The 27,030-nt window shown below is 40.5% G+C and overlaps 1 protein-coding gene across 1 annotated transcript in view; it reads right to left on the reverse strand.

The window, feature by feature from the left end:
• Positions 1–27,030, reverse strand: part of kcnk2 (potassium channel, two pore domain subfamily K, member 2) — a 72,307-nt gene that overhangs the window by 10,282 nt on the left and 34,995 nt on the right. Inside the window, exons 4-6 of the mRNA XM_031902880.1 lie at positions 7,482–7,642; positions 5,771–5,957; positions 4,280–4,419 (exon numbers count right to left, since the gene is read on the reverse strand). Coding sequence (XP_031758740.1) covers positions 4,280–4,419; positions 5,771–5,957; positions 7,482–7,642 — 488 coding nt within the window. The remainder of the gene's footprint in view (positions 1–4,279; positions 4,420–5,770; positions 5,958–7,481; positions 7,643–27,030) is intronic.

Below are 27,030 nucleotides of genomic sequence, written 5' to 3' on the forward strand. Positions count from 1 at the left end.
TAATTAATTCTCTTCTTATTCTCTTCTGTCTAGGTAATTTAGCTATTACATTGCAGCATATGTGGAAGATACAGAATAAAGGAGAGTGCCCAGGCAGAATCTACGCTGTCCCCAGCCTTCTCATCCAGGGTTAGTATGTATTTTTCTCTTCAGTCAATTTATAAATGCACATTCTATTAAATGAAATGCATGGGGTGACTTCCCAGCTTTCATAACGTACATAAATTCAATTAAAAAAAACCTTGAATAGCTAGAGCTTGCATTGTACAGGTATGGGACCTGTTATCCAGAATGCTCAGGACCTGGGTTTTTCCAGATAAGGGATCTTTCCGTAATTTGGATCTCTAGGAATCATTTAACCATGAAATAAACCCAATAGGGCTGTTCTGCCCCCAATAAGGGGTAATTATATCTTAGTTGGGATCAAGTACAGGTACTGTTTTATTATTACAGAGAAAAGGGAATCATTTAACCATGAAATAAACCCAATAGGACTGTTCTGCCCCCAATAAGGGGTAATTATATCTTAGTTGGGATCAAGTACAGGTACTGTTTTATTATTACAGAGAAAAGGGAATCATTTAACCATGAAATAAACCCAATAGGGCTGTTCTGCCCCAATAAGGGGTAATTATATCTTAGTTGGGATCAAGTACAGGTACTGTTTTATTATTACAGAGAAAAGGGAATAATTTAACCATTAAATAAACCCAATAGGGCTGTTCTGCCCCAATAAGGGGTAATTATATCTTAGTTGGGATCAAGTACAGGTACTGTTTTATTATTACAGAGAAAAGGGAATCATTTAACCATTAAATAAACCCAATAGGGCTGTTCTGCCCCCAATAAGGGGTAATTATATCTTAGTTGGGATCAAGTACAGGTACTGTTTTATTATTACAGAGAAAAGGGAATCATTTAACCATTAAATAAACCCAATAGGGCTGTTCTGCCCCCAATAAGGGGTAATTATATCTTAGTTGGGATCAAGTACAGGTACTGTTTTATTATTACAGGTTACACAAAATCACATTTTTCCCTAATCTTCTCCATAAGAGCAGAGGATCCCCAGCTAGCCCAGCTCTATGGCTTATTTCATTTCATAACAAGAAACACTCCTGTTTAATGAATGCATTATGTTTCCTGGAGATGAAGGAGACTCGCATTTCCTTTATTCTGCAGCTCACATTGCAGCGCGTGGCATTACCTTGAATATTAACCATGCTCTTCGCATTCATTTATTTTCCTCCATACGACTAATTACAGGTCATTATTCGTTATTATGGTTGGTAAGAAATATACGTTCCCGTCATCGTTCTGTTTCCTCCATTAACCTGAATTCATTTATTGTCCATGTTGCCTTTAGTGCCATCTCAATCTTCTCTTTCAGCCATGCAGAGCAATGTACTTCTGAGCCCTGCTCTGCTTTAAGTGCTTCTTGGGCCAGAATATTAATTGTGTTTGTGAGCAAGACAAATTGTAAAAGCCTGACGAGATGAATGTGTATGTTGGTCCCAGTGTCACAGCTGCCAAGCGCTTACATCTTGTAATATCTTCTGCATAATCTTTATAATGACTTGTTTTTATTTAATGTTGGAGGGCTCTCAGCACCATCGGAGGTGGCAGTAGATTTTGCCGTTGCTGCGGGGAGCATAGGGGTCCCAGTGGGGTAGTTTTAATTTATAGTGTCTTTCAATGGTATTCAGATCATTGTGTAGGGACCCATAGGGTTAATATGCCTATATTCCCTATGCCCTATGGCTTTAAGCCCTACCATTCCTATATTACTGGGCAGAGGCCCATGTATGTATAGCTGATATTACCAGGTTGTGCCTTATTGGTTTATAGGTAGACCACTCCCTTTGCACTCTAATGTTGGTTAAAGGAGTAGGTCTTTCTCTTTGGCTCCATCTGTTGACCCAGGTGGAAGTTCCACTGAGCCTGGGATCAACAGGGCCCCAGGAAAACAAGTTACCCTGTGGCTAAGTCTTGATAAAGGGCTGGAGTGAAGCCCGAAACGTTGCCTTTGGCACTTAGTAAAGATTCACATTTTTCAAAACAACCGGAGTGCTGCTGTTTTCTTCATTCCTGTGGCTAAGTCTAGCTCTAGTGAAGTCGGGGAACAGGGACCCCCATGAATGAGGAGTAGTGAGTATCAGGATAATTTATAAAAGCACTTTCTAGGAAAGTGAGATAGTGAGATTGGTTAGAAAGAGCAGTTTCTGGCTCCAACCAGAAGAGATTAGCTGGAGGTACTCTTTCCTACAGGCACTGTTGCCTTAGAGTAGGACCACGATTAAGATGCAGGTATCAGGTCAGTTCCTATCCCTGATCTCTAGTCAGCTGTGAGGGATCCTTGGCTGCTAAGGGACACCCTGAGGATACAGATACTGGGCCAGGCTACTCTCCACAGGGAGGCCATGCTGGTTGTCGTTTCCCACCTTCCCCACCCTCGGCTGAGGTGGGCTAGACTGGTGGACACCATATTCTTCTATCTTCTCTGCAATTACCTGACGTCTCCTCTGTGTGAGTATTGCTATAACCCTGTGGATCATTGTCTTGGACAATAAACAAGTTAAGTTCTGGTTTACCACAAAAGAACCTTCTTGTGCCCATTCTTTCGTTAACTTTGGACACACCCTAAGTGAGTTGTAGTTGCACTACACCCCCAAGGATTTCCACATAGCGAAAGCCCATCTGGCGTGTAGAGTCCTATGTACCCCATGCTGTAAAGCCTACCTAGCCGGTATTGCCTGTTGTCACAGCCAAATCGGGGTTACACTTGATACATTTCTAGGTTTTTCTAAAATGTTATTTTTTTAATACTAAAACTCAAAATGACTTCCTCTAGTGTGGCATTGTTTTATATTAAGGAAAAATATTGAGAGATTAAAAGAAAGACTAAAATATGCAGTTTGCATAAGAACTCCGATAAAGTCCAGCTTTGCACTATACTTTTTCAGTGATTTTGGCCCATTTTTCCAGACTGTTCAGATTATTTACACCTTAGTTTTTCAGAATGTTTCACAGATTTTTAATTGGGCAGAAGTAAAACTACATAAACGTTCATGGGCCGGAAAGGCACTGTATCCCTGTATACTCATACCGTATACACATACCTATACACATCTATTAAATGGGTGATCCATGAGTTAACTTTTACTATTTTACAGAATTGCCTACTTTAAGCGACTTTTCTGTTAGTTCTTTCTTTATTTTTTTATAGGTTTTGATCTATTTGCCTTGTCTTCTCTTTGCAGCTTTGAAATAGGGGTCACTGACCCCGGCAGCCAAAACACCATTGCTCGGCAAGGCTTCCGTTTTCTTTTTATTGTTACTTTTTATAACTTGTTTCTCTATTCAAGTCCTCTCCTATTTATTTACCTTCCTCTCGTTCAAACTGCTCTCTGGTCACTAAGGTAATTTGGACCCTAGCAACCAGATAGCTGATGGAACTCCAAACTGCAGAGCCACAGAACAAGAAGTGAAATAACTTAAACAAATACAAATAATAAAAAATGAAGGCCAATTGCAAATTGTCTCAGAATATTAATCTCTACATCATACTAAAAGTTAACTCAAAGGTGAACAACCCCTTCAATACACTCAAATAAAGAAAAAAAATATATATATATACATACATACACACACACACCTTTCTTAAATTGCACTATTTCCAGCTAAATCCTGGGGCTGCAACTCAAGGTGAAGCCCTAGCAGGAATCTATAATGGGCAGATTTATGCTTTTATTCCTTAAGTGAAAGCCCTTTTTGTACAAGAGAGTACTACTTGCTTTATATTCCACCAATTGACACTGCCTAGAGTTACACAGCATGTTATCCACAAAAATCCCCAAATCCTTCTCAATTAAAGAGACCCCCGTAAAAGTTCCATAATTCCCCCTGAATGCCTTTCTGAATACCCCAAGAAGGTGCTAAAAATGAAGGGATGAAGGGTAGCTAGCATAAAACATGGTTTATGAGTAACTAAAGAGAATTGCATTGGAGTAGTAGCACAGAAGGATACAAATTTTTACACCGCAAAAACCCTACACAAGCAAGACTTGTGTAAGCCATTGGTTTGTGTTCAAGAAACAGACGATTGGTTAATTTCTAGTATAATTCATGAACATACATAAGTGGGTTGTTGACGCATAGCTTTATCTAAGAAAGAAGAAACTATTTCTTTACAAGATGATTGGGAGAAGCCATCACGTCTTTGACATCTAACATGTGTCATTACTCAGCCAATCAAGTTTCAACTGAGCTTAGAACTCACCTCTTCCTTTGTCTTCCTGGAGATGACTCTAAGCCAATCACTAATCATGCTGAGCACTGCGGCAAAGTAAGCGAGTCCTACTAAGATCCAAAACCATACAACAGGTTTGTAAAAGTCCAAATATTCTATATCTGATCCACCTACCAAAGATAAAACACACTTTGTTAGCAGTTATACAAGGGTGTGGTGAAAACCAGAAGGTCTTAAACTGGTGTCAAATTTGGATTTCAGGATTTTTGAAGCTTGCAGATAATTTTACTGACAATGTATCAGAACCAACAGTGACAATCATGTCCAGTAGCTCTTCCTGCCCAAACTGCTCAAATTTGACTTCTCAGTGTCAAACTTTAAAGGTCACCTTCCCTAGGATAAGCACAACCAAGCAATGTAGCTTGGTTATAAGTACAGGTATAGGACCCGTTATCCAGAATGCTCGGAACCAAGGGTATTCTAATAATTTGGATCTTCATACCTTAACTAAAAAAATCAATAAAACATTAAACCCAATAGGATTATTTTGCATCCAGTAAGGATTCATTATATCTTAGTTGGGATCAAGTACAGGTACTGTTTTATTATTACAGAGAAAAGGGAATCATTTAACCATGAAATAAACCCAATAGGATTGTTCTGCCCCCAATAAGGGGTAATTATATCTTAGTTGGGATCAAGTACAGGTACTGTTTTATTATTACAGAGAAAAGGGAATCATTTAACCATTAAATAAACCCAATAGGGCTGTTCTGCCCCCAATAAGGGGTAATTATATCTTAGTTGGGATCAAGTACAGGTACTGTTTTATTATTACAGAGAAAAGGGAATCATTTAACCATTAAATAAACCCAATAGGGCTGTTCTGCCCCCAATAAGGGGTAATTATATCTTAGTTGGGATCAAGTACAGGTACTGTTTTATTATTACAGAGAAAAGGGAATCATTTAACCATTAAATAAACCCAATAGGGCTGTTCTGCCCCCAATAAGGGGTAATTATATATCATTATTATCTTAGTTGGGATCAAGTACAGGTACTGTTTTATTATTACAGAGAAAAGGGGATCATTTAACCATTAAATAAACCCAATAGGACTGTTCTGCCCCCAATAAGGGGTAATTATATCTTAGTTGGGATCAAGTACAGGTACTGTTTTATTTTCACAGAGAAAAAGGAAATCAATTTTAAAAATCTGAATTATTTGATTAAAATGGAGTCTATGGGAGACAGGCTTTCTGTATTTTGGAGCTTTCTGGATATTGGGTTTCCGGATAAGGGATCCCTTACCTGTATAAGCCCACATTTATGAAGTTAATATGCAATATGTTGGCAAGGTTATTTATTACTAAGTATTATCAATAAAAGTTAGTTTATTGTGGTCGTTCTTTTAAGATAAATACAGACAAATATGACCCCGTCCTATTCAACATTCGGAAGATGGGGACAAACCTGTTAAATGGAGTATGTAATTATGTATTAGGGAGAATAAAGCCTTACCGGCGACATAGTCCCCAAATCCGATTGTGGTTAGCGTGATAACCACAAAGTAGAAGGCATCCAGCGTATGCCAGTCTTCTATGTGTTGGAAGATGACAGCTGGAATAGCGACAAACAGGATGCAGCCAAACAGGATGAATATTACAGTCGATATGATGCGGATTTTCGTCTGACTTACATTCCACTTCTGTCACAAAAAGGCAAAGATATTGTTATTTGTGATGAAGCCACAGCTTTCTCCGGCCTTAGGCCACACCATCAATCTGTCCTGTTTGCAGGAGATTAGGTTTCCCCCTAGGCTTGCATTGACAGGAGGCCATACTGGAAACACATTCATCTGCTAATGTTCTAGATAATGATAAACGTTAGTTTGAGTTCAGTGGGGAACTGTTCTAGGGATGGTTATTGCTCTAGGTTGTTTCGGACCTGTATTCCCAGCCTATGGGAAGAGGCACAGATGGCCCACATTCTATTTTTTTGACACAGTCTGCTACAATATTTATAAGGTGAGTTGAAGACTGTTGTGTATTTCGTGCTGTATAAATCCCAAACCCTCACTGGGTTTCTGTTCAATTTGCTCTGGAACTGTGGCAGCACGTCATTGAATATTTAGATACATAGCCCAAGGTTGTCAATCAGATTAATTTCTTGTGACATGTTTTGTTAATCCTTGGAGACTGCTTGCATTTACAAAGCAATGGGCATTTATTCTTTATTGGATATAGAGTTTGCAGGCACAACCTGGCCAGAGATATACGCCCAGTAGTCGGTGTAATGGGGATCAGTACATTAAACTGCAACAGTTTAGGAGGGCATGTCAATGTAAATATTAATTTATTTACATTTTTGCCCTTTTTAATTACTGACACTAATGAACATTATTTCAAATGCATGGTACCAACATCTTATTATATGCAGGGCAGTGGAAAAATACAGCCCAGTCTGGAGTGCGGAGACCTACATGCCCCCCAATGAATACAGTGCTGTTTGTGTTCGGTAGAGTTGTATTCACAAAGAAGGAGGGGCATGTAGGCACTCTACCTCCACTGCCTAATTTATACAAGTTAGAAAGCTACCCTTTGACCTGTAGTTAAGGTGGCCATACACATAAAAATCCCCTCGGCTGGCGAGGTTCTCCCGATATCCCCACATACGGGTGGTGATATCGGGGGAATTTAGGCTTATTCAGTCATTTGGTCCTGTGGCCAAACGACTGAATTATAACGATTCTTAAGGGCGCAGTCGGTTCAGGTCCTTGATCCGACTGAATTTTTTAACCTGCCCAATCGATATCTGGCCGATTTCAGGCCAGATATAAGTCTGGCATGCCCGTCGTCCCTGCCCCTACATGGGCCAATAAGCTGCCGAATCAGTCCAAGGGCCACCTTTACTCTGTGCCTTGGTTACATTACCCCATTGATGTCATGTGATTTTTATAGCACTGGATTTGAAAGGAAGGTGACGGATAAGATAAATGTCCAACAAGGTAAACAATATTGCCCCAAAAACACCTTCAGTCTCTGAATTCCAATAGGGCATGGACTAAATTCCAAAATGGAACATTCTACAATCAGTATCATTATTTTTCTCAGTATCAAACCCCAGTATTGAAAATACTAAAGGGTATAAATGTTATATATGATTCAAAATTGCTATTTTTACCACCCCATACAGCTATAAAATTCATAAAGGGTACTGGATGTGCTCTTACTTCAAACATATCCTCAACTCGGGCGATTCCTTTGCCAAAGATGGTCCCTAGTTGATCTCCGACACCGGCCAAGAGAAATCCAAACAACGGAATTCCTAATAAGGCATAAATAATACAGAATATTTTTCCACCTTTTGTGCGTGGGGAAATATTTCCAAAACCTGAAAAGAAACAAGAGAAATAGATCTTAGGTTAATAACTACAAATCTAACAAATAGACGTTTCTATGCTTTACGATAGAAGGATTGGGGTAATGCCTCAAGCAATACAAAAGGTGCCCATACACGGGCCGATTCTAGCTGCCGATATCGGTCCCTTAGACCAATTCGGCAGCTAATCGGCCTGTGTATGGGCACTAACGATGGGCCTGCCCAACCGATATCTGGCCTGAAATCGGGCAGATATCGATCTGGCAGGTTAAAAAATCTAGTCGGATCAGGGACCGCATTGGCTCATTGATGCGGTCCCAAAACCGACTTTGCCTATACCCGTCATTATAATTCGATCGTTTGGCCCCAGGGCCAAATGACGGAATTAGCCTGGATTCTCCTGATATCGTCCACCCATAGGTGGGGATATTGGAAGAAGATCCGCTTGCTTGGAAACCTCGCCAAGCGAGCGGATCTGAAGGTGTATGGGCACCTTTACACTTATGAAGTAGACTATAACTTGCTCTCCTATTTTTTTCTGTTATTGTGTAAACTGAAAGTCCCAGAGCAGGCCATAATGATATTTCCTATACTATGACCATTCATACAGAGAGACTTGAGCAGCTTGGCCAGTTTCAGCATTACCACCTTACCATGTACAGCAGTGATCCCCAACCTGGCTCGTGAGTAACATGTTGTTCCCCAACCCCTTGGATGTTGCTCCCAGGGGCCTCAAAGCAGGTGCTTATTTTTGAATTTCTGGTTTGGAGGAAAGTTTTGGTTGCATAAAAACCCAGTATAATTGACAAGCAGAGCCTTCTGTAGGCTGCCAGTCCACATAGGGGCTACCAAATAGCCAATTATTGCTCTCATTGGCACCTCCAGGAACTTTTTCCATGCTTGTGTTGCTCTCCAAAATCTTTTTCCATTTGAATGTGGCTCACGGGTATAAAAGGTTGGGGATCCCTGATGTACAGACACCCCAAAAGGCATTTCAACATCCCATCAGATCACACTCCATTTGTCTGACCTATAAACTCAATCTACCAGTGTCTCATCTTGGCACATGGGTGAAGGACTTATAGATCAGAAAGTAAGGAGGCCACAAGCTAAATCTCACTTACATTCAGGCCTAATCTATAGAGCTAAAGAGAACTAATAGATTAGGGATAAAGCTTACTTGCTGTCTTAGATATTCACAAAGGCAATTTAGGGTAAAATATGAAATAGCCTAATCTGCAGCAGGATAAGCCAAATTGTAGTGTCTTATATTTTTTAAACCTTTTTATGGTGTTGAAAGGGGACTGGTGGGGCCAGTACCCAACAATCTGAAAACTGTTTTACATGGAATTGAAGATGGAAACCCTTTCTAGACCTAAGACCTATTCATTTCTTGAGAGGTCTACAACAACAAATCAGAATTGTTGACCTGCTTTTGACCAGAAAGTGCCGCTGTTGTGCACTTTGTAATGGCCATAGAGGCCGTCTTCACCATCCTCTTTTTTGCATGCAAATTTCTCCTGCTTGAGTCTCTATGGATATTTTTGTACCACAACCTTAAATTCCTTACACAAAAAGCCATATTTTCATATCAGATTGTACATTAAGGTACAGGCATTTTTTCGGATAAGGGATCTTTCTATAATTCAGATCGCCTACCTTAAGTCTGCTAAAAAAATATTTAAACAGTAATTAAACCCAATAGGATTGTTTTGGCTCCAATAAGGATTAATTATATCTTAGTTGGGATCAAGTACAGGTACTGTTTTATTATTACAGAGAAAAGGGAATCATTTAACCTTGAAATAAACCCAATAGGGCTGTTCTGCCCCAATAAGGGGTAATTATATCTTAGTTGGGATCAAGTACAGGTACTGTTTTATTATTACAGAGAAAAGGGAATCATTTAACCATGAAATAAACCCAATAGGGTTGTTCTGCCCCCAATAAGGGGTAATTATATCTTAGTTGGGATCAAGTACAGGTACTGTTTTATTATTACAGAGAAAAGGGAATCATTTAACCATTAAATAAACCCAATAGGGCTGTTCTGCCCCAATAAGGGGTAATTATATCTTAGTTGGGATCAAGTACAGGTACTGTTTTATTATTACAGAGAAAAGGGAATCATTTAACCATGAAATAAACCCAATAGGGTTGTTCTGCCCCCAATAAGGGGTAATTATATCTTAGTTGGGATCAAGTACAGGTACTGTTTTATTATTACAGAGAAAAGGGAATCATTTAACCATTAAATAAACCCAATAGGGCTGTTCTGCCCCCAATAAGGGGTAATTATATCTTAGTTGGGATCAAGTACAGGTACTGTTTTATTATTACAGAGAAAAGGGAATCATTTAACCATTAAATAAACCCAATAGGGCTGTTCTGCCCCCAATAAGGGGTAATTATATCTTAGTTGGGATCAAGTACAGGTACTGTTTTATTATTACAGAGAAAAGGGAATCATTTAACCATTAAATAAACCCAATAGGACTGTTCTGTCCCCAATAAGGGGTAATTATATCTTAGTTGGGATCAAGTACAGGTACTGTTTTATTATTACAGAGAAAAGGGAATCATTTAACCATTAAATAAACCCAATAGGGCTGTTCTGCCCCCAATAAGGGGTAATTATATCTTAGTTGGGATTAACATTTTTAAAAATTGCAATTATTTGCTTTTAATGGAGTCTATGGGAGATGGCCTTTCTGTAATTCTGAACTTTCTGGATAATGGGTTTCCAGATAAGGGATCCGATACCTGTATATAATCTGAATGATAAGCCTTTACAAAAGCTGCAATAAAAAAATTAAATATGCAAAAGCCAACAGAAACCAGTGAGCATTAAAAGTGTTGAAACAGCTCATTCAGTTTTTTACAAGGTTCTCGATGCTGTTAGTTCTGACTCATTCCTTGAGCTGATGCCCAGAAATGAATGTATGTCAGTGGAACACTGTGTTGCTCTCAATGCATGGCAGTTAGTACAATATACATTGTCTCTAATGATCAGATATTAGAATAGAGATTCTAACAGCAAGTGTAGGATTTAATAGCAGAGAGAAAGAGACAATCTCTCCCCCCAAGTATCTCCAGTAAGGTAAATTGTAATTGGTAGGTGCCAGAGGCTATAAATTGTCTTTAATGTTCATACTAAACACAATAAAGTAATTTACTTAAAGGAGACGGAAAGCTACTGAGGCAGTTTATTGCCAATAGATTAGTCACAACAGTCTAAGCTGAAAATGCTATATTTATTCTGTGGAATGCTTTACCATATCTGAGTAAACAGCCCTAGAAGCTCTCTCTGTTTGTTGAAGATAGCAGCTGCCATTTTAGCTTGCTCTGATGTCACTTCCCTGCCTGCAGGCTGTAGCCTGGTAGCTCTGGGTTCAGATTACAGCAGGGAGGGGGGAAGAGGTAGAAGGGAGGGTGAGAGGGAGAGAGGAGCAAGCTGATCATGCTCAAGCCTGTGCCCTAGAGGTTTAAGCTGAGAAAAGGAAGTCTAATACAGATAACCACGTGTACACAATAGAAGCAAGGGAATGCAACATTGCTTTTCACAGAAGACTCAGAGCAGCAATACTGTGAGTGCTTATGGCTGTATTTACCTAGACCTTTCTAATAAAGCTTACTTAGTTTTTACCTTTCCTTCTCTATTAAACACTCAACTTTGTCTGTCACAATAGCAAAGGTGTAACAGCACAAAAACATCAACACATTAAAAAATACACAAAGTTATAGTTGGGTGCCAGAGGTTCTTCAATAGTTGATGTCTTTAATATTTGCCCTAAAGCCAGTGTGTAATTAATCTCACTTACATGCAGATATATATATATGACAATAGTATAGGTATAACAGCAGCAAAAACTTAACAATTTAATAAATGTCCCAGTGTCATCAGCAAAGTAAAAACATCACTGTAATATAGTGTAGGGCCTGCAAAGGAAACCACATTGCTATTTGCACAGGAATATTCCTTTCTGATAGAAATAGAGAATAATGTACCTCTGCATAGACTGATACACAGGTGATGGAGCTCTGAGTTGAGCCCTAATTGCCTCGTATTTTACAACAGGGAGGATGCAGCTCTATCTCATTGGGTCAGGAAACAGGGGCTTTATTTTTATAGACGTATATAATGGCACAGAACTGAAAGCCAATGGGCTCCTACCAAGTGGGGAATAGTGTAAGTGTTACAGGACAGATATGGCAAATAAAGTTGGTCCTCAGGCACAAATGATCCCTCAGGTACCTCAGGCATGGTGGTATCAGTGTATGCAATAATGAATGAGCCTACCGCGAAAGATACAACAATAGATAACAATTACTACTGTAACTATGAATAGCAGAGATGACTTCTCCCCTACAGAAATATACTAGATAGGTGATCAATAGAAAATATAGAAATATAGACTGAGGGTTGGAAGTGTGACTTCCCTGCAGAATTGGGGATTACAAGCACTAGACAGACCCTTGCAACTATTATTTGTTTATGATTATCCCTACTATATATTTCTAATCCTATTAATATGCTTGAGGGTCCATCTCCCTTTTCTCCTGCCTCTTCTGTACTGTCTAAGACTCCTCCTTTGTATAATTTCTACTTCAACCTTCAAGTACAATATTAGAAGCTGTTCCATGAATGGTCTCATTCATATCAATTCCCTACTAAAGATGAGGGTTTTAAGAATTAAAAACAACAATGGCCCAACAATGGAAGTGTTTTGTGCCCCATCACAACATTGTCACCTCCAAAGAACTGCTCCTGTTAATAAAATCTCTGATACATAAAATATCCACCAAAAATTCCTTTGTATCAGAGCAGATACCAAAGGGATAAACTAATATTGTTCTGACCATAATTATCCTGTAATTTTATATGGTGTTTTGATTCTATATGATCATCTCCATGCCATGTAACACATTCAGATAAGATCCTGAATGTATAACCTGTGTTATTTTTCATTTCTCTTACTTTTATTAACAAATAATAGTCTGTACAGGTATCGGACCTCTTATCCGGAAACCTATTATCCAGAAACTTCCGAATTACGGAAATACCATCTCCCGTAGATTCCATTTTAATCAAATAATTCAAATTTTAAAAAATGATTTCCTTTTTCTCTGTAATAATAAAACAGTACCTGTACTTGATCCCAACTAAGATATAATTACCCCTTATTGGGGCAGAACAGCCCTATTGGGTTTATTTAATGGTTAAATGATTCCCTTTTCTCTGTAATAATAAAACAGTACCTGTACTTGATCCCAACTAAGATATAATTACCCCTTATTGGGGCAGAACAGTCCTATTGGGTTTATTTAATGGTTAAATGATTCCCTTTTCTCTGTAATAATAAAACAGTACCTGTACTTGATCCCAACTAAGATATAATTACCCCTTATTGGGGGCAGAACAGCCCTATTGGGTTTATTTCATGGTTAAATGATTCCCTTTTCTCTGTAATAATAAAACAGTACCTGTACTTGATCCCAACTAAGATATAATTACCCCTTATTGGGGGCAGAACAGCCCTATTGGGTTTATTTAATGGTTAAATGATTCCCTTTTCTCTGTAATAATAAAACAGTACCTGTACTTGATCCCAACTAAGATATAATTACCCCTTATTGGGGGCAGAACAGTCCTATTGGGTTTAATTACTGTTAAAATATTTTTTAGCAGAGTTAAGGTAGGAGATCTGAATTACAGAAAGACCCCTTATCCAGAAGGTCCCCAGGTCCCGAGCATTCTGGATAATGGGTTCCATACCTGTATTTGTTATATAAAATGATAACAATATGTTACAGATGTTTAATACTCTCATTAGTGATGGAACCTACCCCTTTACAAATTGTTCATTTTTACTGAATTCATTTTTATCTGAAGTCTTTTCTCTCATTTGTGTCACTTGACTGAATACACAGCACTGAGTTCAAATCCCGGTACATAATATTGGCATCTGCGCTGAACTCACAGCAAGTTCATATTGGCATTTAGACAAAAGAAGGATGAGTCCCTTGGGCAAATGAGCAGTAGTGGAGAAGCAACTAATCTAATCTATGCCAGTGAAGTCAATAAATACTTATCTATTTAAGAAGAACACTCACACTCGAAAAGGAATGATGCATATAAGCAGCTTATTTCTATGGTATGCTCTATAAACACCTGAGGGAAAATAACATTGCTGTTTCTGCTTCTTTATACTAGTCCTGCAGCGGGTCGGGTACCCTCGGGTTACCCACAAAAGTATCAAGTACCCTGAGGGCAGGATTTTTAGATGCGGGTCAGCAGGTTGCGGGACTTGTGTCTATTTCTTATTTTATATTATATTACCTATATTATTTTTATTATATTATTTATATTTTACCCCTTTTTTTTCTACGCCCACCCACTTCTGATGATGTCACTTCTGGTTTGCAGCAACAGCACTTCCTGTTCAATGGTGGTCAACTGGTCGGAGATCACATAGCAAATAAGCAGGGTCGGAGTGGGGGGTGCAGGGCCCCCCGGGGCTGCTGCCCCTGGGGCCCTGCCGATACCCCCACCAGCCACATTCCCCACACTCCTTAGGGGTCCACACTGTACCCCCTAACCACCTGCAGGGGCCCCCCGTTGAGCCTCCATAACCCCCCCCCGACATCCTCCCCGAGCGTGTCAGTTTAAAGTGCCAGGAGAAGAAAACAGTTGGCCGGGGAGCTCATGGGTCGGGTCTGGTCCACCAGGGCCCACCGGGTTTTTTCCTGGTGTCCCAGCGGCCCAGTTTGACCCTGCAGATAAGGCAGCTGAGGGAAGGGTAGCGGGTCAAAGCAAGTAAAAATTCTAGTTGCAGGACCGTGTCGCAGGCCGCGGGTCTGGGTTGGGTCCGGGTCTCAAAAATTGGTTCAGCGCAGGAATGGGTTTTTTTTAATAAAGCAATTAATTACATCAATAACAACTTGCCATTGCACCCCTTAACCCCCTCTCCCACGCTATAGGACGAATGTAATAAAATTCAAGTCTTTGCTACGACTCAAGAAAATCCCAACAAATAAATTCTGTCAATTAAATTGCAAATGGAATATTTTCTAGGTTTTTTCACAGTTTTTTGTACATATGCTATTGATCAAAAACCAAAAATACACCACTGGGGAATAAAATAAGATTTTTTTTAAAAAAATTTCACTTGAGTTTTGATAAAGAATAAGAATATTTCTAAGCCTGTATCCTATATAAGTATATAGGGTAAGTTTGTCCCTATGTAACTCATGTTTATCTACACAGGTATGGGCAATGGCCGACTGGGTACGTTTTCCAATTAGCTTGTTCTAATTGAATTATAAAATGCAAAGTCAATGAGACTCTTTCACCTTTTTGGAGTAGGGCAAGGCCCAAACTGCAGATGAGTTAATAAAACACTCACATAAAGAAATGCTGATGTAATTTGCTTTAACAGCATTGTCTATCAATAACTAAGTCAAGCCACAAAAGACCTGTATGGATCATACTGCTGCTCTCAACCAACAGAATATGTATCCAGTGTGCAGATAGAAAGAAAGAAATATTCAGCTAGTATTCCTGTATAGCGTATAAAATAGATCTGTTGACCAAAGGGATACTCCGTCTTCTGAACCAAACTTTGTTACAGAGCCCCACACAACACAGAAACCCCTAATATCCCTATCACTGTAATCTGTTCCTTCACAAAGTAGGAATAAATACCATTTTTATATGCTGAAATCCAGCTGCAAAACAGTTCTTCTCTCTCTGTATGATTAGAAATCCTGGCAGGGGAGGAGGGACTAAAACACTGATGTTGCAAATTGTAACAACTTCTCCACAGCTTACAGACAGCATGCAGGAACTACATAACCCACAATGCATTGCACTGGGATGCTCCTTTCCTTACTGACATCATATGGGCAGGGAATTGTGGGATTGGGAGGAGGCAGGCTGAAGGCAGGCTGAGGACAGGCGACTACTGTTACATTTTATTTGAGTCTCAAATTAGTCAGCCAGGGGAACAGGGGGCGGGGCTTAGGGAACTGGTCTAGACCATATTATTACATTATTTTTAATTGATGTATATTGAAAAGTTACTTGAAATTAGGGATGCACCGAATCCTGGATTCGGTTCAGGATTTGCCCGAATCTCGGCTTTTTTTTTAAGGATTCAGTTTCATCTGCGGTTCCGGCTGAACCGAATCTGCATCCTAATTAGCGTAAATTAGCATATGCTAATTATAATCCGGAAAGGGTTAAATGGGCAGTGAAAAAAAAATGTTGCCACACGAGCATTTTTAACCCCTTCCGATCCTAATCAGCATTTTCTAATCAGGATTTGTATTCGGTTCGGGATTCGGCCAAATTCTGCTGGGTGGGTTCGGGGGTTCGGCCGAACCCAAAAAAGTGGGTTCGGTGCATCCCTACTTGAAATAATGTTTTCTTTTCAAAAAGCTTAAATTGTGTTTAGATGGACTTCCCCCTTATAACCTAAATTAGTAGCTACTGTATCTAGCAACGGTGCATGAACAAAAAACAACATCCTGACAAAAACACAAAACACAATTATTTGGAAGGAAAGAAGACACACTGAGAAGATGGATAGAACGAACCTCATAGAATCGACCTCACCCAATCATGTTTCCAATGTTTAATGCCAAGGAGGAATGGGAACAAGCTACAACTCAAGTCGGTAACAATTCTACACAAACACAGGACCAAAGATATAAACACAGACATCCATCACACAGACATCCCTCAGCAGCCATCCCTCACCTTTCCAACAGTACAAAGCACAGCAAGTCCATTGGCCATGGTTTGGTGATACACTAGATAAAGAACAAGCTACGTTTCCCTAGTTGTTATGGTATACCTTCCTAAGATACAGAATGGAGGATCTCCAACTGTGGCAAGCCATCAGAAGTACCCGTATGACTTTATAACCCTAAGTCTCTGCTCACTGATGCCGCCCTTGGTACAATGGGCTTCAATAAACTTCGCCTTAGGATGTTTGCGTGGAAGGGAATGGACTCATCGCTCAAGTGTTCTGTGTGAAGCCAATATCACCTACAAGAACAAAAAAACAAAAACAAAGGAGAGCTGTCACACTCTTATGTCTGGTATCCTAGCACAAAAGTATTAGGCAAAGTATATCAGTATTAAAAATGGCTGCCAAACGGGTAATTCATACTGATATCAACCTGACATCAGATACCGCTCTGTCTTAAAGTGCCCATACACATTTAGATTCGCTCACTTGGCGAGATCGCCAAGCGAGCGGATCTTCACCCGATATCCCCACCTACGAGTGCTATCGGGGAGCGTGTACGGGCCAAACGATCGGATTATATTGGTGGCAATGGGGCAGTCGGTTTGGGGAACGCATCAACGAGCCGATGTGATCCCCGATCTGACTAGATTTTCTAACCTACCCGATTGATATCTGGCCGATTTCAGGCCAGATATCGGTCGGGCAGGCCCATCGGTAGTGCCTATACACGGGACGATTAGCTGCCGAATCAGTCTAAGGGACCCATATCGGCAGCTAGAATCGGCCCGTGTATGGGGACCTTTATGCACCTTACTAGGCAAAATATTCTACATCTATTCTGCATTGCCATGATCATGCAATATAGGGGCTGATTCAATAAAGGTCGATAACGCTTATTGCATGCTTTTTTGCGTTAAAAAGCACACAATAAATAAGTACCGATTCATCAAAGTCATCGCATGCACAAAAAAACGCAGTTATTTCTATCGCATTGCGTTAATTAGTGAATAGAAATAACATTAACGCACGATTCACAAACACATATGAAGTGTTAGATGCGCTAAATATCGCATTAGTCTGTGGGAATATTGACACCTACTTGGGGCAGGCGGTACTTAAAGAAAATTGCAGTTAATGAGCTTTTGGCAACACAATATGGACTTTGCAGTGGGATTTATTCAAGTCTGTGTTGGCCCCAGCGTGATGCAGCCGCCAGTTTGCAGGGAAATGGGCATTTTCAAAACAGTAGTTTTCAGAAAGTAATTGCTACGTGCGTAATATCGTGCGCTAATATAGCACACAGCGAAATATATCGCTATAAATAGCCCTCGTTTTATCGACCTTTAGTGAATCAACCCCATAGTGTTTTGTGGCCAGCTACACTTCTATTTAATTTATAAAATTGAAAAAGTAAATATATTCAAGCCTTTACTACGTAAAATGAGATATTTCACATATATCAACTCAACAAGGAAGACGTAATCAAAGGACGGCTCAGATACGGTTCTTGGGTGCTCTCCATCGTTGGATAAATTAAAGCAGCCATTTACTGTACTATAAGTGTAGTTCTAGATTGTCAGCGAGCCTTGATGCTCAAGCTAATATGGTGCTTAGATTGTAATATATGCTTCAGCTCTGAATTAAGGCTTTGAACCTAAAATATGTTTAATCATACCAAACTATAAATCTCCATAATGTCAGGGATGTCAGAGGATGTGAGAGTTGTAGCTCGGTAACATGAAGGTAAATAACTTTTATGCCGAATTGTTATATGTCTCCAGCTTGGGCAGAAATAATAAGTGCAATGCTGAGCAGATTGCTCATGTAATGCGGGCTCGTTAGAGGATGATTATAGAAACAGCCTCATTATGTAGGAAATGGGAAAAACAAGTCAACACGGAGGTTTCATGCAAAGGGAAGTTGCGCCGGGGCTGCTGTAGATTTGTACAGACGTTTTATTCCAAGATAAATTGGCCCCACGTCATGAATGAAAAGAACAACATTTATAAATCTGGAATAAGCAGCATATTTCTTTTTTAAGCCAGATCTTAGCCAGTACTGTAGTGTAGGACAGTGGTCCCCAATCTTTTCTGCACCACAGACCAATTTTTCCAGGGGGTGGGGGTGCAAATAGTGCATAGTATATAATGTAATTATTACATATATAATGTAAATGTAATTATCAGGGCCAGATTTCTCTTCTGGGCGGCCCGAGGCCACCCCAGTTGGTGGCCCCCCACCCGTGCGCATGCACGAACGCGTGACCCCCCCCAGTGCACATGCGCAAACACGCGACAACACCCCCATCCCCGCAGCCGCAAGTGCACATGCGCCAATGCGCGACCCCCCCAGTGCGCATGCACAAACGCGCGACAACCGCCTCCCCGCAGCCGCGAGTGCGCATGCGCTCCTTTAAACTCTCATACGGAGCAGTGGGGAGAGGTCCCGACTGCTCCGTATGGGAGCTAAATTTAAAAATTTTCTTTTTATTATTCCCCTGACGCTTAGGGGCTGATTTACTAAGACATGAATTGGAAAAATTCTGATTGGAAAACAAACATTTTGCGACTTTTTCGTATTTTTTGCGTTTTTTTCGGCGCCTTTACGACTTTTCGGAAATTGTCGCGAATACGATTTTCCAATACGATTTTCGCGAAAAACCGTGAGTTTTTCGTAGCCATTACGATTCACTCGTATCTTGTCGCGACTTTTTCGTATTGAGCGCTCGTAAGCGACGGCCGAAAATGTCATACTTAGCATGATTTTGGAAGCCTCCCATAGGACTCAATGGCACTCTGCAGCTCCAACCTGGCCCAAGGAAAGTCTCCCATAGGGCTCAATGGCACTCTGCAGCTCCAACCCGGCCCAAGGAAAGTCACCCATAGGGCTCAATGGCACCCTGCAGCTCCAACCTGGCCCAAGGAAAGTCTCCCATAGGGCTCAATGGCACTCTGCAGCTCCAACCTGGCCCAAGGAAAGTCACCCATAGGGCTCAATGGCACCCTGCAGCTCCAACCTGGCCCAAGGAAAGTCTCCCATAGGGCTCAATGGCACTCTGCAGCTCCAACCCGGCCCAAGGAAAGTCTCCCATAGGACTCAATGGCACTCTGCAGCTCCAACCCGGCCCAAGGAAAGTCTCCCATAGGGCTCAATGGCACTCTGCAGCTCCAACCTGGCCCAAGGAAAGTCTCCCATAGGGCTCAATGGCACTCTGCAGCTCCAACCCGGCCCAAGGAAAGTCTCCCATAGGGCTCAATGGCACTCTGCAGCTCCAACCCGGCCCAAGGAAAGTCTCCCATAGGGCTCAATGGCACTCTGCAGCTCCAACCTGGCCCAAGGAAAGTCACCCATAGGGCTCAATGGCACTCTGCAGCTCCAACCTGGCCCAAGGAAAGTCTCCCATAGGACTCAATGGCACTCTGCAGCTCCAACCCGGCCCAAGAAAAGGCACCATACTGAAGCTTGAATGAATCCGAACGCTACGAAAAAATCGCAACATTTTGCGCAACTTTCGGAATGGCTACGAAAAAGGCGCGACTTTTCGCGCAAGTTTTAACGCTACGAAAAAATCGCCAGATTTTGCGCAACATTCGGATGGCAACGAAAAAGTCGCGATAATTTTCCGAAAAAATCGCCAAATACCGATCATTACGAAAAAAACGCAATCGGACGCATTCGGCCGGTTCGTGAGTAAGTAAATGGGCCCCTTAGTATGGAGCTTTAAGTACTTTGGCCCTTGTTGCAATCAGTAGGAAGCTTCCTGGGCTTCACATTGCTGTTGTCATGGCTGTGTAACACATCAGGGAGTTGGGATCACAGGTAATTGGGACCAGAGGTGGCCCAGTTCAGCACAGACCACGGCCCGGCACCGGTTCCCGGCCCATGGTTGGGGACCCCTGGCTTAGGACATTATTTATAAAGCATCAATGGTGGAATCAACTATTTTTAAAGCTTCAGTCAAACAGGCACATTTATAAAGAAGAGGCAATTCTACTTTGAGTGTTACACTGCGAGGGTCTGTTCTTTTCCCTCCGAGAATAGAGCACAAAGAGTTGCCTCCCACTCTGTATACAGGGGAGTTGGGTGGGATATGGGCATCCTAGGGACCAGCAATAGCTTGGGATTTAGTACAAGGAAGCAGGGAAATACTGGGGGATTCAAGGCTCTTGTACTTACTCTAGCTGCTTATGGCACAAGGGGCAAAGCTTGGTTGCCCTGTTTGCCCCTGACACTGGAGAATGTAGAAGTGCCATATCTATGGATGTTACGGCGAGCAGTTTTGCACCTTATAATACTCCGGAACTGGGCCTGGAGCACTGGTAAATGACCACTGAATTGGGAGGAAAGTTAAAGGAGACATTTCATGTGCAAATTAAGAATGTACCAGTGCATTAAACCTCTCTAAATATGGAAGGATTGGTCTTTAAAAAGTTGTGTTTTGGACTGATTTATTGAGAAATTCCACCAAATCCCCACTAGCCCCGCCCATCTGTCCCCCTTCTTGCCGGCTGAATTCTTTGGATGTGCAGGGGGGCCGGCGGGTAGGATAGGAACCAATCAGCAGCTAGGCTGACCTGATAGGGAACTGAAGCCTGTCTTTTCTTGTGTGACTGCAAGGCTGTGATTGGCTGCTCCCCCTCCTACTGTGCTTCTGGCAGGGACATAAGGACACCCCCACCCCTCATTAGAAACACAGACAGGGACCTGAGAGGATCTACAGGGAGCTCATTCTACCATTTTTTCCTCCCCCTTTATTTTTATTGTGCCTTCCAAACACAAATTAATCCAAATTTCGAAATGATCTCAAAATTTCACTTGAAAAATAGTTTTGAAACATATAAGTTGTATTTAAACTCCCCAGCTATTTACATACATAGTTACATAGAGTTGAAAAAAGACCAAAGTCCATCAAGTCCATGTAGGTCTCTCGAGTAGACCTAACTGCCCTTTACAGTTATAAATGGGTGGCAAAATATGAAAGTCATATTTAATGGGCTGCATTTATTTTCAAGGGAAAAAAGTACAATAAACTCAAAAACTTGATCACTCAAAAAAACCCAGAAATGCTGTTTCAGTTACATTACATTGTTGTATTGTTTCAGTTACATTCTATGCTTCCAAATGTCATATTAATCTCAAAAACTTGGTTTGAAAAATAGCTTGAATATTATATATACCAGTTCTACATGAACTTGTTCTGATGAGATTTACTCCAACATTGGGGCACATTTACTAATCCACGAATCTGAATCCCGAATGGGAAAAAAATCGTATTGGAAGCGAAAATTTTGCGACTTTTTCGTCGCCGTTGCGTTTTTTCCATATTTTGCGCGATTTTTTAATCGCCGTCACAACTTTATCGTATATTGCGTGACTTTTTCGTCGCCGTCGTGATTTTTTCGTATTGAGCAATTGTAAACGGCGGAAAAAACAATCCGATTTTTTCGCGACGGCGACAAAAAGTCACGGAAAATATACAATAAAGTCGTAACGGCGGCGAAAAAAACGCGGGACATACGAAAAAGTCGTGACGGCGATGAAAAAGTCGCAAAAATACCGATCATTACGAAAAAACGCGTTCGGACGCTTTCAGTCCGTTCGTGCATTAGAAAAATCTGCCCCATTGTGTATGTTGTTTACTGACAAGGCCTTTCCATAACGGTTGCCCCTTTCCCTCCCTAAAATTTAAAGCTACAGTATCTCTAAAATGACTCCAACAGCGCAGAGATGAGCTCAGGACTCTCATGATTCTGCTTTGAGCTTCTGCCGCTTCCAAGCAATTCAATTTCCCAGAAACACAACTATTTACTTAATGACTTCATTAGTCTATTTAGAAATATATTTTTTAAAACAATATTGTTCAAGGATTAGTCATTTCTCGAGCCCCCACTGATACAGTTTACATTACGGATGATATGGCCGTCAAGTCAGCAACAGGATTAAAATGAATACGCAACCTGCCATGTAACATATGGTCGTTAGATGAATCAGCATTGGGGCTTGTCATGTTGTGAGAGGAGACGGTTTTGTATAAATCAGAAAAACAAATGTTCCTAAACTGCAAGACTTTGCCCCAAAGCAGAGGAACAGAGGCCCAGTCTGAATGTCAAAGGGGATAAGATTCCAGACAAAAGCTAAGTTACCCTTTTACATTGTAGATACAATGGGCCTGATTCACTTAAGTGCGATAAAATTTATCGCACGCTTTTTTTGCGGTAAATTAGACGCGATAATTAGCGCACGATTCACCATAGTATTATCGTGTGCGTTAAGTTGCCATATCGCATGCGTCATTTTTCGCGCGACCGCATGCGTTAAATAGCGCACAGAAAAGAATACGATCGCACGATTGACAAACACTTAGGCGCGCTAAATATCGCATTAGTCTGTGTGAAAATTAACACCTACTTGAGGCAGGCGATAATTATAGAAAAGTACAGTAAATGAGCTTTTGGCAATAAAATATGGACTTACAGTGTTATTTATTCAAGTCTGTGTTTCCCCCAGAGTGACGCAGCCGCCAGTTTGCAGCGTAATGGTCATTTTTAATACAGTAATTTTCCGCAAGTATTGGCGTGTATGGCTAACATGGTGTGCGTTTATTCGCACGACTATTTATATGCGGCTACAAGTGATGAAATGTTTCGCCAGGCATGGATTTGCAGCGAATTTTTGGACGTGCGGCGAATTTTTCCGCGGCGAATTTTTTCATGCGTTTCGCAAAAAAATCTGCCAATGGCAAAACGCATGAAAAAATTTGCCACGCAAAAATTCACCGCACGTCCAGCAATTGATACAAGCATCAAAAAATATTAGTCGTGGGCAACAATTTTTTTGCCCGCACAACATTTTTGCCGTTTCGTGGATCTTTCAAAAGATTTTCTAATTTTTCACTAAAGAAACCAGAACCCATTCGCTCATCATAAGTGGCTACTATTTATAAGCATCTACTATTTATATTCGCGTGCATTATTTAGCGCATGTACCGTCTTTGCGAGTTAAATAACGCATGCAATATCGCGCGTAAAATAGCACAAGTATGCTTATAGAAAAAGAGTTTCTTGTCAAATAAATGGGCCTGACATTGCCCATAGCCGAGGGCCATTACTATAGAATACACGGGGAATAGATGACAGAATATTTTTTTTGAAAACTTAAATAGTCGTGATTTATTAAAGAAGAAAAAAAAAATCCTCCAGCTCAAAAATGGATTCGTCTGACCTTTGGAAAAATATGAAAGTGTTTCATAAACAGCCGTATATAATGGGCTTTATTGATTCTCAATGGGAAAAAATACCATATTTAATTCTCATAAATCGCTCTTGCTAACTTGTTCTTCTGTCTCATGTAGGGATGCACCGAACCCTCCCTGACGGATTCTGCCAAATCCCGAACCAAATCCCCATTAGGATTGGGAAGGGTTAAAAGTTTCCCCCCTAAAATGTAACCCGTTCCGGTTCAGCCAGGACCGTGGATTCGGCCGAAACCGAATCCATAAAAAAAAGCTGGATTCTGCCCGAATCCCAAACAAAATAAGCGATTCGGTGCATCCCTAGTCTCATATTTGGACACTGTAATACAGTGATCCCCAACCAGTGGTTCGTGAGTAACATGTTGCTCCCCAACCCCTTGGATGTTGCTCCCAGTGGCCATAAAGCTGGTGCTCATTTTTGAATTTCTGGTTTGGAGGCAAGTTTTGGTTGTATAAAACCCAGTATAATGCCAAACAGAGCCTTCTATAGGCTGCCAGTCCACATAGGGGCTACCAAATAGCCAATTATAGCTCTTATTGGCACCCCCAGGAACTTTTTCTATGCTCTTGTTGCTCCCCAACACTTTTTCCATTTGAATGTGGCTCACGGGTATAAAAGGTTGGGGATCCCTGCTGTAATATATATTTTGTCCTAAATCTGTGATCATTTTCTTCAAACTCAAATTTTGAAGAACAAATCAGATCTTTGCTTTTGTCTTCAAACTTGTAGGTGACCGTTCAAATCTAACTGTTGATTGGTTGTTATGGGCAACATCACCAGTGATGTTTGTCTCCAATGTTAATAAACACACCCCTTTGTGTCTTATACCTCCCTTCTACTTTAAACTTGAAAGCTCTGAAGGGCAGAATACTCTTTTACTGCCTCATATATTTGTATTAAACCATAGGGGCTGATTCACTAAGGTGCGCTATTTATAGCATGCCCTAAAAATTTTATCGCGACTAATTTTTCGGGTCTTAACGCAGGATTCACTAAAAGTATATTTGCGTTAATTTAAACGCGATGCTGTTTGCGTTACTTAAGTCGCGAAGACTATTTTGTGCGCCACATTAGCCATACACGGCATTACACTCGTAAAAGTACTTTTCTGAAAATGCCCATTTCCCTGCAAACTGGCGGCTGCGTCACTCTGGGGCCAACACAGACTTGAATAAATCCCACTGCAAAGTCCGTATTGTGTTGCCAAAAGCTCATTTACTGCAATTTTTCTATAATTACCGCCTGCCCCAAGTAGGTGTTGATTTTCACACATAGGGATGTAGCGAACCTCAAAAAAAAAGTTTGCGAACTTACGCCAAAAAGTGCGAATATTCGCGAACTTTGCGAACCCCATAGACTTCAATGGGAAGGCGAACTTTAAAATCTAGAAAAGCCATTTCTGGCCAGAAAACTTATTTTAAAGTTGTTTAAAGGGTGCCACGACCTGGACAGTGGCATGCAGGAGGGGGATCAAGGGCAAAAACTTCTCTGAAAAATACTTTGTTGACACAGCATTGCGTAAAACCGCAAAGACAGCTGGCAGACCTAGTGGAAATACGCGGCGTTTTTTGCTATTTCGCACTGTTAGCACCATGGAAACGGGATTTGCTGAAAAACGCCATGTGTGGCTTGTGCGGCATTTTTAGGCCGAGAAAAAACGCAGCGGAAAAACGCCACGCGAACCCAAATTGCGCACATACGCGAAAAGTTCTCGAACTTCCGAACTTGCGAACACCCGATGTTTGCGTGAGTTAGTTCGCCGGCAAACAGTTCGCTACATCTCTATTCACACAGACGCAAGTTAACACATTCGGTTGTGCGCTATTTAACACCCGCGATATGCGACTTAACGCATGCGATAGTACTTTAGCGAATCGCGCGTTTTTTTCCATGTCAATTTTAATGCAAAAAAGCATGCGATAACGCTTATCGAGCTTTAGTGAATCATATGTTCAATGTGTACACCTATCTATTGTAACAAATATAATAATAATAATTTTATTTCTTCTAGGTGATCCAGAGGAAGGTGAAAAAAAAACATCTAAAGGCACCTTAATATATATTCAATATATACATCATATTCTTGATCGTGCAATCTCTTTGGTGATAAGTAATTCATCAATTTCTCTACTGTAGCAACCAAATCCAATCTGTATAGCCCAATTATGACAAATTGCAGGATGGGAAGAACATTACGTGATAATTGGCTCCACTCTAGAGAGAATGGCTGTCTATTGATCAGTCAAAAGTTGTGAGCAGAGTAAAAGACAATTTAGAAGGAAAGGATACTGAACATATTTCTGTTTAATACTTATTATCTACTATTTTATTATCTACTATTAATCTCCAGGTCTTAACTATAAAATGTGTAAATTTGAGGTTTCAAGATTATTGTACAGGTATAGGACCCGTTATCCAGAATGCTCGGGACCAAGGGTATTCCGCATAAGGGGTCTTTCCGTAATTTGGATCTCCATACCTTAAGGCTACTAAAAAAACAAAAAAACATTAATTTAACCCAATAGGATTGTTTTGCCCCCAATAAGGGGTAATTATATCTTAGTTGGGATCAAGTACAGGTACTGTTTTATTATTACAGAGAAAAGGGAATCATTTAACCATGAAATAAACCCAATAGGGCTGTTCTGCCCCCAATAAGGGGTAATTATATCTTAGTTGGGATCAAGTACAGGTACTGTTTTATTATTACAGAGAAAAGGGAATCATTTAACCATTAAATAAACCCAATAGGGCTGTTCTGCCCCAATAAGGGGTAATTATATCTTAGTTGGGATCAATTACAAGGTACTGTTTTATTATTACAGAGAAAAGGGAATCAGTTTTAAAATTCTAAATTATTTGATTAAAATGGAGTCTATGGGAAACAGGCTTTCCGTAATTCGGAGCTTTCTGGATAATGGGTTTCCGGATAAGGGATCCCATATCTGTAGTTGATAAATCTCCAAAATGAGAGTTTGAGATCTGAAAACTCAAATTCGAAAATAATCACAAATCCCAATTCATTCATTTACCTATAATAAAAACAAATGCAGTAAACGAATTTAGTAAATGCAGTGGTAAGGTGACAAGTAGAGAAATAATGTGGGAAATCACAGGAATTTTTAGTTCTAGTGATGATATTTTTGTTTCTGTTGACAAAAATGTATTCAGTGATAAAGACTCAAAGCTTGCTAGATAGTATACGAGCAAAGCAGTATTCAGTAGCAGCCAATCAAATGTTTGTTTTTAATATTGTAACTGCAGTACAGGTATCGGACCCCTTATCCGGAAACACATTATCCAGAAAGTTCTGAATTACGGAAAGGCCATCTCCCATAGACTCCATTTTAATCAAATAATTCATATTTTTTTAAAATGGTTTCCTTTTTCT

Source organism: Xenopus tropicalis, chromosome 5 (genome assembly GCF_000004195.4).
Source record: "Xenopus tropicalis strain Nigerian chromosome 5, UCB_Xtro_10.0, whole genome shotgun sequence".
NCBI lineage: Eukaryota > Metazoa > Chordata > Amphibia > Anura > Pipidae > Xenopus > Xenopus tropicalis.